Source organism: Coenobita brevimanus, chromosome 71 (assembly GCF_032717465.1).
Source record: "Coenobita brevimanus isolate Jiangsu-jjx chromosome 71, ASM3271746v2, whole genome shotgun sequence".
In the NCBI taxonomy this organism is placed as follows: domain Eukaryota; kingdom Metazoa; phylum Arthropoda; class Malacostraca; order Decapoda; family Coenobitidae; genus Coenobita; species Coenobita brevimanus.
The window spans coordinates 35,596,124-35,610,854 of record NC_137024.1 but is presented as its reverse complement, the minus strand read 5'-3'; the positions used below and the strand labels follow the sequence as shown (position 1 = coordinate 35,610,854).

The 14,731-nt window shown below is 39.7% G+C and overlaps 1 protein-coding gene across 1 annotated transcript in view; it reads right to left on the bottom strand.

Moving 5' to 3' along the window:
- LOC145406829 (multiple inositol polyphosphate phosphatase 1-like) overlaps nt 1–14,731 on the bottom strand; it is a 162,858-nt gene that overhangs the window by 82,938 nt on the left and 65,189 nt on the right. The window contains exon 6 of the mRNA XM_080277929.1: nt 1,499–1,599. Within this exon, the coding sequence (XP_080134055.1) occupies nt 1,499–1,599 (101 nt within the window). The remainder of the gene's footprint in view (nt 1–1,498; nt 1,600–14,731) is intronic.

Sequence of the window (14,731 nt, the reverse complement as noted above, 5' to 3'; positions counted from 1 at the left end):
TTTTTATGCTTTAATGATGCCAAAAGCGTCAATGAGTATAGTCGCAGCCACACCCATATGACAACAAACACACCATCGTGCGCAGAGGAGTTAAGATACTTTTGTAAAATATTCACAATAAACCATGTTCACGTGTCATAAAAATGAGATTTGGGCATGTAGTCGCCGAATGCTTGCTCTGTGCTAGGCACGCAGTAGTTTTGTAGTTTTGCATGGCTTAAACCAGATTTATAAACTGTATCTTTATTTTATTTTTTTTTTTTTGCTGAATATTTTTCTATGGCATGGTATAAAGTTTTTGGCTTTCGCCTAATTTCAGCTCATCATTCTGACTTTTTATTTTCTTTGCTTTCCCTTTTTGAACATACTATAATAAAGTACAACTATTCAGCTTCAAAATAACACCACAACCTATCACAAAAATTGACCAATCAAAAATAAAATGATCGCAAAGCATATATGCAGCCGAGACTCATAAAAAATTGTGAATCTTTTTCCTTTCGCTTTACCATGCAATAAAATGCAGAAATAACCATAATCTATAAATCATTATAAAGGTAGTTTATTGAAGTTTTGCATGGTTTAAATCAGATTCATATATCTATTTGTTTTTTTCTTTTTCCAAGTATTTTTCTACAGCAAAGTACAGTATAAAATTTTTAGTTTTCACCTAATTTCAACTCATTTTGACTTTTTATTTTCTTTGTTTTCTTCTTTTGAATATACTAAGATAAAGTACAATTATTCCACTTCAAAACAATGCCACAACAAGCAACCTATCATAAAATGTGTATTTACACTGACCGATCAGAGAAAAAGATTGTGAAGCAAATATGCGGCTGACACTCAAAAAATTGTGCTTCTTTTTCCTTTTGCTCTACTGCACAACAAAATGCAGAAGTAACCATAATCTATACATCACTGTAAAGGAAATTTTTGTAGTTTTGCATAGTTTAATCCAGATCTTCATATCTTTATTAGTTTTTCTTTTTTTTTCTCTCCAAACATTTTTCTACGGCAAGGTATAAAATTACTGGTTTTTGCCTAATTTCAACTTGTCATTTTGAATTTTTATTTTCTTTGTTTTCCTTTTTTGAACATACTACAATAAAGTACAACTATTCAGCTTTAAAATGTCACCAAACTCAACATTCTATCATGAAAAGTATATTTACACAGAGAGAGCAGAGAAAAATATCACGCCACAAAGATGTGGGTCGGCGTAAGAGTGGCTGCCTCTAGTGCAGATATAATCTGCCCACCCCAAAAACCTGATAGGGTTAAATTGCCTGGAGGTTGCTGGAGCGAAGTAGAAAAATGTATCATTGGATAGCATTTCTGCCACTGCCATTCTCTGTTGAGGGCTTTTTGGGTGAAGTAATGCATTAATGATGGTGATGATAACGATGATGATAAGAGTGCTTATGGTACTGTAGCTATAACTATGATAATAAGGGTGCTTATGGGGTACTGTAGCTATACTGTACATAGAAATTACCTCAAAGTCGTGATGTGTGAAGGGGGCGCACCAGGCACTACTGCGGTCAGCCCACCAAGCACTCTCATACCGACACTCGTCATACACTGCTTCAAGGTCATCTGTCACACCATAAGGAAAAATATTCAATGCTTGTATAAAATGTAATGGAAATATTTTAACAGGACAATACAAAACATGATATACTGTAAAATCTCCCTATCAACAGGAAAGAATTCTACTTAAATATTCCCCACAACAAACAAAACACAGAGCAGGAGCTGGATTTTGTAAAGTTCCTCCTTCTCCATAGGATTTTTTTTTTTTTTTTTTTTTTTTTATAAATAACAGAACACAGGAAGGAAAAACAAATGAGTAAAAAAAAAAAATAATCCATACACCAGATTACTGGTGTCCTCTGTTCATAAAATATCTGTAACAGTTAGACTTAAACAGTTGTGGGTTGAAATTTGGAGGGAAACAATTATGGGGATGCGAGTTCCAGAGAGATGCAGTTCGGGGAATGAAAGAATTCTGACAGGCAGAAGTTCTGCAATATGGCTGAGTGACATTCCAGTCATGAGCGCTACCAGATCCCCGTGTAGCACAAGGGAAGGCATGGAGAGGTGGCACCATGGACGCAACTTCGTCTGAGCATTTGCCATAAAAATATCTGTAAAATAATGCAAGGGAGGTAACATTCCTTCTTACTTGCAGGGGAGGTAGTTTATATGTAATGGCAGGGTTGTTAATGATTCTAACAGCTTTGTTCTGAATTTTGTCTAGTTGTCTTAATGCAACCTCTCCACAACCATTCCACAAGGGTGAGCAATATTCAAGCTGAGAGCGCACATGACTCTTATAAATTATACCTAACTGCTCACTGGGGAAGAAGTTACGGACTCTGTACAATATTCCAAGTTTCTTTGAGGCAGTTTTAGCAAGTGATCTGACATGAGAGGTCCAGCTGAGGGCACTGTTAAGTGAGACGCCAAGAATTTCAATACTTTTGAAGATGGGAATATTAGTAGCACTGAAGGTAATGTACGAATCTCGCAATATCTGTCTATTAGTAAACTGTATATATTTAGTTTTACTAGCAGGTAGGACAGTGGATGTGGGGGTGGCTCTAATGAATGAGGGTGAAATTTGGAAGCTTCCGGTGTTGTTGTCTGCTGATGATACAGTACTGTTGAGTGAAGATGAATGGGAGTTGCAAGGTTTGGTGAATGAATTTGGGACAGTGTGTAGGAGGAGGAATCTGAAAGTTAATGTAAACAGAAGTAAAGTTATGGTGTTTGAGAGGAATGAAGTCACAGAGTGTGCAGTGAGGTTGGATGGTGAGGATATGGAGAATGTGAGTGCATTCAAGTACTTGGGTAGTGTGATGAGTAAAGATGGAACTTCGGGGGATGAAGTGCGTGAAAGGATATAGCAGGGAAGGAAGGTTGTTGGTACACTGAAAGCACTGATGAGAAATAGGGAGGTGAGTATGGATGTTAAGAAGTCACTGCATGATAGTATTGTGATCCTTACCCTGACGTATGGAAGCGAGGCATGGACCTTGCAAGAGGGGAACAAGTCAAGAGTGAAAGCAATGGAAATGAGTTATTTGAGAGGAGCACGTGGAGTTACGTGGAGGGATAGGTTGACGAATGAAAAGTGAAGGAATAGCTGTGGGATGGATGTGGATGTGGTTGAGAAGATTAGGAGAAATACACTGAGGTGGTTTGGACATGTGAAGAGAATGGAGAATGAAAGACTGACTAAGAGGGTGTATGTACAGTAGGTGAGATGGAGGGAGGGAGAGGGAGAGGTAGACTGAGGATGAGGTGCAGGGATGGAGTTGAGAGGTATATGAGGGAGGGGGGGGTGAGTTGGAGGGAGGGTAGTCAAATGGTGGGTGACAGAGCGACTTGGAGGCATTTTGTCTGCGGCCACCCTTTGCGGGATTAGGGCGTCGGGCTATAGATAGATAGATAGATAGATAGATAGACTAGCATTAAAAGAGACAAGGTTGTTTTGTCCCCATTCATTGATTGTAGATAGATCTTGATTTATGGAGATGGCTGTACTGAGTTGAGAGGTAGAGATATTAGACTTCGTAAATGGATGTCTGAATGTGAATGAACTATGGAATGTTGAGTCATCTGCATATGAGTGAATGGGATTGTGGGTGACAGATAAGAGATCACTAATATGAACCAGAAATAGGGTTGGCGCCAGAACTGATCCCTGCGGCACGCCGGCGTTAATTGAGTAGAAACTGGAACACACATCATCTATTTTTAATCTTATTTTCCTGTCACTAAGATATGAAGAAATCAAAGGAACAAAAGACGTTAGTCCATAGCAAGGGAGTTTGGACAGCAGGGAACGGTGCCATACTCTGTCGAAAGCTTTAGAGATATCAAGAGCTACTGCATGAGTTTCTCCAAAAAGATCAATTGATTGATGGATGGTATGAGTTAAGAGATTGAGTATGTCAATGGTGGATCTTTTGTGGCGAAAACCATATTGTCTATACCCTAATTAAGTTGTTGGATTCACGATGTTTAACAATGTGCTTATTAATTAAAGTTTCAAATACCTTACAAAGAGAAGATGTGACAGCTATTGGTCTGTAATTGGAGGGGTCAGACGAACTTCTTTTCTTCGGAACTGGGTGGATATAGGCTTCTTTCCATGAATTTGGGAATAAAGAAGTACATATGCATAGTCTGAATAATTTAGCTAGGACAGAGGCAAGTTCAGGGGAACACTTTTTCAAAACAATTGGCAGAATTCCATCTGGGCATGGAGCTTTGTTGGTAGGTAAATTGTCTAGGATGGATTTTACGTATCTTGTCTGTATTTTAAGTGGGGCAATTTCGGGAAAATCAAGTTCCAGTACTGGGATATTCTGGCTGGTATCGTCTATGGTAGAGGTACTGGCAAAGATATCTGCTTTCCCACGTGGGTCATTTGTAATGTTGTCATCTGAAGATTTTAGTGGGGGAATGGAAGATGACTTGTTAAAGTTATTATTGAAAGAATTAAGAGTTGACCAGAATATTCTATTGTCATTAGGGTTGTTAAGTAGTTTTGATGCTTGCTTTTGAAGAAAGTTTGATTCAGATAGATTTAATACAGCTTTTGCATGATTTCTAGCAATTTTTAATTGGGAGCGCGATTCAAATGTTTTTAATTTTAAGTAAGAGTTATATGCTAATGACTTTTGGGCTGTTGCTCTGGCACAGTTCCCATCAAACCATTTTGGAGAGTTCAATCTTTTAGTGAACTGTTGACTGTTGACTTGGTAACAAAACTATTCTTCACCACCTGTGTTGCAAGCTACCTCATATGTCCCATGCCACTGTGTGTGTGTGTGTGTGTGTGTGTGTGTGTGTGTGTAATTCACCGGGTCGGTCAGGACCACCTGATGGTCGTGATCGTCAGCTTTTACCCTCCCGGAAGGGAGCTGAGAGCTCATATAGTCCGATCTAAGGGCAAGGCTGTGACTTTCACACACGCACACACCCGTCCCCTTGCTCAAGGGGGACAGTGTGTGTGTGTGTGTGTGTGTGTGTGTGTGTGTGTGTGTGTGTGTGTGTGTGTGTGTGTGTGTTCTTACCTAATTGTATCTTTACAGGAATGAGTCAAGCTCGTATTGTCCCGTGTCTTAGACCATATTTATCGTACATATCCTTAAATTTGTGAATTGTTTTGCCACACACTATTTCATTTGGTAGTGCATTCCATTGATCAATTGCTCTGTTTGGGAAACTGAATTTCTTTACGTCTTTATCACCTCTCTTCTTATGCAGTTTTTTGCAGTGTCCTCTTGCTGATGCTTCTCCATATGTTAAGTAATCATTTATGTCTATTTTCTCCTTTCCTGATATGCACTTATATAGCATTATCATGTCACCTCTTTTCCTTCTCTCCTGTAGTGTTGGTAGATTCAGTTTATTTAGTCTTTCTTCGTAGCTTAGGTCCCTTAACCCGCGCCGTCCCGAGGACGTACTTCCACGTCCTCACGTTTTGTCACAGCCAGTCCCGAGGACGTACTTCAACGTCCTGCAATTGCAAGGTTCATAATTTCCACAATTTTCAAAATTCGCGGGAGATTTTCGTTTCGCCCGGGTACCCAAGCCTCCCCTACCTGCCGCCAGGCGGGCAGCGTCCTAGACCCCGCGTGACCCGCGCTTGCCCTTGTCTCGGTCACTCACCTGCCAGCAGTGACCCAGGTCAGACATGGCGCGGAAAGGTCTCTCAGATGAGCAAATTGCATCCGTCCTGGAAGCCTTCACTGGAGACAGTGATTCTCCACTCGATGATGATGTGGTGGATCGCGATTACGTCCAGCCAGAGGAAGAAATAAGTAGCAGTGATGAGGAGGTCCCTTCGCCCCGAAAAACGCGGTATGTGACATACCGTAAGGCAAGGGAAGGCCAGCCTGCTCCCCAACCACGTGCACAGCTATCTCTCCATCACGATTCTGATCAGGATGAGGACGACGAGGATGACGGAGGCCTAGGACGTGATATCGCCGCGTGGTTGGGAAAGGAGAAAATATCACCACGTGGATCAGAAGGTGGGGCGAGACGACACCTAAGGTATGGTTCAAGTACTTTGTCTGGGGAAGTAGCAAGTGGTGTGGTGGGATTGCTGGGAGAAAGGGAAAGTGTTGTGGCGGCAGCGCGGGGTGAAAGTGAGAGTGGTGTGGGGGTAGTGCGGGGTGAAGGGGCCAGTGGTGTGAGGGAGGCAGCACGAGCACGTGGTGCTCGTAGGCCTAGGGGAGAGGAGGTTGAGTCACTCCCCAGCACTTCTTTCGCCCCTGAATATTCACAAACTTCCTCCCCACAGCCCCAGGATGTGGGGAAAGGAAAGAAAGGGAAGGGAAAGGGCAAAGGAAAAGGGAGAGGGAAGAGAAGTGCGAGTGATGAGAGGCGCCGCTCTCCACCTCCCCAACCTCCCCCACCACCCTCACCTTCCCACCCTGACGAAGGGGACGATGGTGACGTGGCTGGAGACGGTGGTGTCACGTGTGAACTGGGAGGATGGGAGTAATTTTACTCCCATCATTCACCAGTTCACTGAGGAGTGGCGGTCAGGTTGCACGGCTCCAGGTGTAAATGCTGGGTCGTCACGTTTAGATTTTTTCAACTTGTTTTTTGGTGAGGCGTTTGTTGGGCGCACAGTAGAACAGACAAATATATTTTCACAATCCCAGCGCCTTGAAAGTGAACGCCTAGGAACCACAAGCAAGCACGCAGAACAGTATGACTATCCCGTGACTATATCAGAGATGTTCCTATTTTTTGCCCTGGTAATCTTGATGGGTGTGGTGAGGAAAAATCAAATTCCTGCCTACTGGACAACGGACCCAATCATCCTAACACCTTTCTTTGGAAAGGTGATGGGTCGTAATAGATTTCAGTTTATTCTTGGCCGCCTCCACTTTTTTGATGCAGATGATCCAGCCAATGCAAATAACACCGATAAAATGAGGAGAATTAGGCTGGTATTTGATCATTTACGGGAAATGTTCCGCTCCTCATTTTATCCCTACAGAGACCTCGTCATAGACGAGAGTCTTGTGTTGTGGAGAGGCAATATTTCCTTTAGGCAGTACATACCCAGCAAGAGACACCGTTTCGGGTTCAAGATCTTTGTTATGTGTGACTGTAAGACTGGTTATGTGCAAGACATAGTCTTGTACACGGGCGCACAGACAGATATAATAGAAGATCGGAGTATAGGACTCTCTGGGGCCGTGGTGAAGACAATGATAGAAGAGTACCTTCATCGTGGTCATGTTTTGTACCTGGACAACTGGTACACTAGCCCTCTTCTCGCTAGGTTCCTCCACCAACACGACACCGGAGTCTGTGGTACAGTCAAGAGAAACCGTCGCCATATGGTCAAGATAGGGAGGAAACTTGACAAGAATGAGGTGGTTTTCTTCCAGGCCAATAACATCCTTGCAACCCTGTGGAACCACAACAGGGAAGTTTGCCTCCTATCAACTGTTCACAGCCCCCTGATGCACCGCACAGACTCCGTGGATCACCGTAGCGAGAGGAGGCGCAACGTATGGAAACCAGAGTCTGTACTTGCCTATAATCTGAACATGAGGCAAGTTGATCAGTCAGACTCGATGATTTCAAGTGTTGACTGTGCCAGGACAACGATGAAGTGGTACAAGAAACTCTTTTTCCACTTGCTCGACATCACGGTCCTGAACGCCCACTACCTGCACGCAATGACCACCGGAGTATCCGAGACCTTTGAGGGGTTTGTGAGGGAGCTGGCACGTGAAATAATCGCCAAGCATGCCCAGGAAAGACCCCCACACCGCCTCCGCGCCCCCCGTGCTGCTCAGACTCCCCTACGTCTTGCAAGCCGCCACTACCCCAGCGCAATCCCTTCCGAACCAAACCGTCGTAAACCCCAGCGTCGCTGCCATGTATGTAAGCACTCGACAGTCAGACCATCCACGCAGAGAAAAGACACAAGATACGAGTGTGTCGAGTGCAATGTTGCGTTGTGCCTTCAGCCTTGTTTCAAGGAATATCATAATTTCCTACACTTCTGAAACTGTGTGGGAAGGCGAAATGACGCTCATGATAATGGTAAGGCCAGTCAGTAGGTGCTAAGTCAAATATAAAGTTGAAACGGGTGTTATTTTTTCAGAAAAGTAATGTATAAGATGAGAATTAGTGTAAGTGGAAAGAATTGTTATCAAAACTACACCCACTGTGTAAATCTGGTCAGTAAATATGTGATAGCAAGGAAATAAAGTGGAAACGGGTGTAATGTTAGCATGAATAAAACGTATAAGTTGAACATTACTGTAAGTTGTCATAATTGATGTCACGAGTACACCCACATTCTGGTCAGTAAGTATGTGATAAGAATTATATACAGTGGATGATGTTGTAATGTTAGTAGTAAGGTATTTTATAAGTTGATTACTTGTGTAAGATGAAACAAATGATATCGCGATAACGCTCCCTGTGTAAGTACGCGCAAATATGACGCTAAGTTCCATCGTACGTTCAGAAATGATGTAATATCAATTATATCAAGTGTTTACATGTGCAATGTTAGTGTAGAATTATTATATAAGTACAAAAATAGGTTGTAAGTTGAATTAGTTGTCATAGCGACTTCACCGTGTGTGTTACTATGCGCCATTATTACGCTATATATTTACGTAAGGCCTGAAATAATCTCAAAACAGTTCTATAAAGTTGAAAAGTGTATAATAATATTAGAAAGGTATTATGTAAGTAGAAAAAGCACAATACGAGTTGAAACATCAGTCACAGCGAGTTCACTCACTACGTAAATAAGCGCTAGCATTACGCTAAATGTTATCAAAAGGCCTGTGAATACATAAAAACAGTTCAATATAATGTAAAATGGTATAATGTTATTGTAGAAGTATTATGTAAGTAAAAAAAATTATATGTATCATGATTTTAGAATGTTAGCGATTCATGGGAACCAAGTTGGCCGATTTTGCTCGTTTCTCACGATGGTACAATGCTTATTTCTGCTCTATTTTTGTATAAAATCCAATATACTCTTTTATCACATGTTTTTATGTTTGTAATAAATTCATTTCTACTTACTTTCATTGGTTTCCCAAACTTATAATACCATAGAAAACGTTTGATGCTCACACCGCATATGGAGAACACGGGGCCAGGTGGGACCAAGGCATACCTGTTTAAGCTAATTAGGGACCCCGGGGACCACTTTCTTTGCCACCGGCCATTGTTTCTGACCAAAAGCGAAAGTTTAAGCAAAAAAAAAAAGGGTCGAAAAATGCCCGGGATTGGGGGGTACCAGTGGTCGAAAAGTGGCCGGGACGGGGCGGGTTAAGCTTGGTATCCATCTTGTAGCGGCCCTTTGAACTTTTTCAATCTTGTCTATATGCTTTTTGAGATGAGGACTCCAGACTATTGATGCATATTCCAGGGTTGGTCTAATGAATGATGTTATTATCCTTCTTAGCATGTCTTCATATATGTATGTGAATGCTATTCTCATATTTGCAAGCAGTGTATACATGTTCCGTACCTTCTCGCTGATGTGGTCAGCCGGAGATAGTCTGTTATTGATAATCACACCTAGGTCTTTCTCTCTTTCTGATGTGTATAGGGTTTTATTTCCTAACTTATAATCCCAATCAGGTCTTTTTCCACTTTTACCAAACTTGATTATATGACACCTGTCCACACTGAATTCCATTTGCCATGTACTACTCCATTCATGAAGTTTATTTAATTCTTCTTGTAGCTCCATACAAGAGTCTGTGCTAGTAATTCTCCTTTGTATTTTTGCATCATCTGCAAACATATTCAGATAGTTCTCATTTCCAGTGTTACTGTTTATATCATTTATGTACACTAGAAACATGACTGGTGCCAGCACCGAACCCTGTGGTACTCCACTAGTCACTTCTTTCCATGATGAGTAGTTTCCTCTTAGTACTGTCCTCATTTCTCTTTTTATGAGAAAGTCTTGCATCCAACAAAACAGTTTGCCTCGAATTCCTCCGTGATGGTACAGCTTCCATAAAATTCTTTGATGTGGTACTGTGTCAAAAGCTTTCTTGAAATCTAAATAGATACTGTCCACCCATCCTTCCCTTTCCTGTATTGTGTTTGTTACTCTGTCATAGTAGCTCAACAGATTAGTAACACATGATATTCCTTTTCTGAAGCCAAACTGTCTTTCTGTTATCATACTGTGTTCTTCTAGATGATTTACCCAAGCTTTTCTTATAAGTTTTTCTAATACCTTGCTTACAACACTGGTCAGTGATACTGGTCGGTAGTTGAGAGGATTTTGTCTATTTCCTTTCTTGAATAAGGGGACTATATTTGCTTTTTTCCAAATATCAGGTAGTTTCCCTTGACTCAAGGATTTCTTGAAAATTAAAAATAATGGTTTACTTAACTCCTTTGCACATTCTCGTAACATCCAACATGAAATTTCATCAGGACCACTTGCTTTTCCTCTGTCTAATCTACTTAACTCCTCCTGTATTACTTTTTCTGCTATTTGTATATCTGGTGGTATGTGTGGACATGCGTGTTCCACATATTCCCTCTCAAAATTTTTTTCTTCTGTAAATACTAACTGGAAATTCTTATTTAGTGCTTCACAAATATCTTTCTCTTGTGTATAAGTGATTCCCTCGTCCGTGATGGATTGTATTATATCTTTTACTTTGGTTTTGTTTCTGATATAGCTGTAAAACAGCTTTGGTTGATCACTACTTTTATTTATTATATCCTCCTCAAACTGTTTTTGGGCTTCCCTCCTTATTCTTGTACAGTCGTTTCTTGCCTGTTTGTAATTATTATACGCCCTTTCACTATTGTGTCTTCTGTATCTATTCCACAACAAATCTCTTCTTTCTTTTGATTTTTTACATTCTGTATTGAACCATTTCTGTATTTTCTTATCTGCTTCTTTGTGCTGTGGGATGTACTTCTGGACTCCTATTTCATAAAATTCACAAAATTTTTTATATACAGCATTTAAATCTTGTCCTCTAAGCTCATTTTCCCAATCAACTTCTAAGAAATACTTCTTTAGGTCTTGATAATTTCCCTTTTTATAGTTTAGTCTCTTTTTGTAACTGTCATTGCTGTTTACTATGTCATATGCTATCCTGAAGTTATAATTTAGTACTGCATGATCGCTTTTGCCGAGTGGAGGGTGATATATTAAACTGTCAATGTCATTTTCTTGCCTAGTAAATATTAGATCTAGCACTGAAGGTACATCAAGTCCTCTTTTTCTAGTGGTTTCCCTCACATGTTGCGTTAAGAAAAACTCTTGTACGAGATCCAGGAGCTTTTGGTCCCAACAGCTTTCTCGGCTATTTATATCTAGAGTATTCCAATTTATATTTGTATTGAAATCCCCAGTTAGTATAATTCTTTCCGATTTCTCTTCCATTTTATGTAGCAAGGATCTTATACTCTGAATTGTACTCTCTGCCAGGTCCTCATATTCGTCTCTTTCCCATGTGTTTGATCTGGGTGGCATATACAAATTGGCTACAATTACTTTACCTTCAGGTGTGTCGATCTCTACTGCAATCAGTTCTACTTGTGATGGTATATCTAGGTTTGTTTCCTTGTTTTTTAGATTTTTCTTAGTTAATATTATAATTCCTCCTCCTTTTTTTAAATTTCTGTCTCTTCTCCATATGTTGTATTCCTCTAAGTTTAGTATGTCATTGGATATCCTTGGTGTTAATTTTGTCTCAGTTAGGCATATTATTTGTGGTTCATTTTCTCTGACATAATCATTCATCTCTAGTAATTTAGATACCATTCCATCCACATTTGAGTACATCAACTTTATCATCTTGTTTATATACTTGTCATGACATGGTTCTACTAACTTCCTCCTTTTTCTTCCATCCTGTTTGTGTACCACTTTCGTACCTGCAATCCTATTACTTTGTAAAAAAATTTCTTGTCCTCTTCTGATCTTCCCTCATTTTTTGTTTTTGCTTCCTCCCTTTTCTCTTTCAGTAATTCCAGTTCCTCTTGTGTTAGGCATCTTTTTATCCATACATTTTTGAACTCCTCTTTTTCCATAAGATTCTTTGCATTTTTTAGTATCTCTTCCACAGTGTTTACACTCTGGAAAGTCACCTTTAGAGGTCTTGTCTTGTTTTTCTCGTACTTCCCTAACCTTTTGTGTTCCTCTATGTCTTTACTACAGATTTCCTCTGATACTTCTTTCAGTAAGCTCATTACATTTGCCATCTCCTTTTTGTCTCTAGTGATTTTGTTTTTAATTTCTTCCTCTTCTATACCAGTGATTACTATTGATTTATTTATTTCTACTGAATCTCTGACTAACTTTGGATTGTTTTGGATTATTCTTTTCACTTCCTTTTTAATGTTTTTTTCCTCCACCCTTGTTTCTAAGTCTTTCTTTACTTTCACCATTTCAGCATACTTGGCTTCTACATCATTTTTGTAGCTTTGCACAGCTTCATTCACCTGTGTTATCTTCTCCTCAATATCACTGCTCTGGTCCATAAGACTGCTTGCTTGTCTAATTGTCTCTGTGTCATTTTTTAACTCTTCCATAACACTATCGTGATTAACTACTGTACGTCCCATTTCACTCACTTTCTTCCTAAGCGAATTCAATTCCACTGTTAGTTCACTGATGGTTGTGTCTTTCTTATTGGCCTCCCTTCCCAGTTTTTCTATCTCTTCCTTTTGCAAGTGCATTTGCTTCTTTATTTCATCAATTTCATTTTTGAAAGCCATTTCTAGTTTGTGTACACGTTCAACCAGTCTATTGTGAGTCTCCACTTCAACCAATTCTTGGTAGAAATCATCATTTCACTTTTTACTTATATCTCTTTTCTTTTCCAAATTTGTTTTACTGAAGTATGTATCCATTTTGTAATACTAAATGAAGAGTATGTACTTACACTTTCCACGTGTTGCTATAGTATAAACAAACCCAGCTGACTCAACGCATCGTGGTTCTTTGTTGTTTTAACCAGTCTTATTTAAACTTATTATTTCTTTTCCTTTTAATAATGAAAAATCATTTAGTCTAACCTGGTACAGAGCTTGACTCATTCAAAGATACTTATTTAGGTAATGCCTCTGGCCGTGTTGAGCTGGTATGGAGCGCCGATAAAGGACGTCTTCCTCCGACGATGTCACGAATCAATTCGCGACATTTCCCTTTTGTGAGAAGCCACGAACTATTAGTGGAAAACTCACTGTGTATCGCTCAGCTAACCGTTTCTCCCTCTATTTCGGAGTATACTTTTCAAAACATTCGTCACTGTTTTCAAAAGTGACCGATTTAATGCACTTCACTAAGTGCTGTACTGAGCGATACTATTGCTCTTTATTGTTCGTCTCTGCTTGCCTCTGACCGTTAGAAAATGCGGCCAAGTGCTCCGCTTTTCTTTCCCACGACTTGGGCAGTCGAGTGTTTGCTGTGACGGAGAGAGGTCCTGTGCTACAGAAGTGAGAGTAGAGAGAGGTCAGCTAGTACCCAGACTCCGCTTGACACAGCCCCCAGACTCCCATCCTAGATTTGGGTGATACATAGCATTCATCGACCGGTATTTCTTTTTTGTATAATCCTAGTTTTAAGAGTTTAGTTAGGGTGTTTTTTCCTAGGCGTAAGTATTTAGCTTTTGTGTGAGTGAGTGAGTGCGTCTCATTTAATTTGATTTGAATTGTAACATTAAATTTATTTTTTGTAATTAATAAATTTAACAGTTCTTTTTCTTGAGCTCAATGTAAAGTAAAATCTTGTTTCATTTAATCCAAATTAAGCTTATTTTCCATATAGCTCCTACCTTGCATAAACGTTTGCTTTCATAACTGGTACTTAGACCAGTCTTGTTGTATTAACTTAAAATCCGTTGTGCCAGATAGGAGTTAAAGCATCAGCAAGGACCTGATTATTATTATTAGTATTAGTTATTTATTGTCAGGGGTGAAGTAACTTTCTCCAGAGGCAAACAGTACAGTAATTCAGCAATTGTGAGTAATTAGTCTCTGCTGTGTACTGTTGAGAAAGTTTATAAATTCTCGTTCTTAGAGAATCGTAGCAAGTCAGCGTAAAGTAATCGTTGCTTGATGTAGCAAGGCAATCATTGTCTCTGCTCTTCAATATTATTGAATATTAATATCAATTTAAATAATATTTAACCATTTATATTTTTAAAAATACCGTGATATTTTAAAAACCCCGTGACAATTGGCGACCTTGCCAGGATATTAACTCCTAGCTCTAAAGCTATTCACGAGATAGTGCTCACTCATTCATATTTAGGTACTTATCATTAAAGTTTATAGGCACAAGTTTACTGGTGGTTACCGTTGATTTAGCAAGTGAATTTTTGCTTTATTAATCAATAGAGTACTTAACTCTAGTTTATTCTTGGTAACGCCAGACGATTTTATTCGCTCCTGGGTAGCCGCCGTACCCATTGTGTTAATTATTGAGAGTTCTTAGTTGTTCGCATTTTTGCTTTAATCTTTGCCAGTTAACTAGATAAGACTGGTCACCACTAGCTTGTGTCTGTATTCTTTATTTGTGTTTATTAGTATTCGTCGCTAAGCAGTCAGTACTCAATTTCGGGTTGCTTAATAAATTAGCGCCATGGCTACTACTGTATTTTTACAGGAAGCCAAAGAAATGGGTCTTTCGGACCCAACTGAAATTAAAGAGTATATACTCTCACGG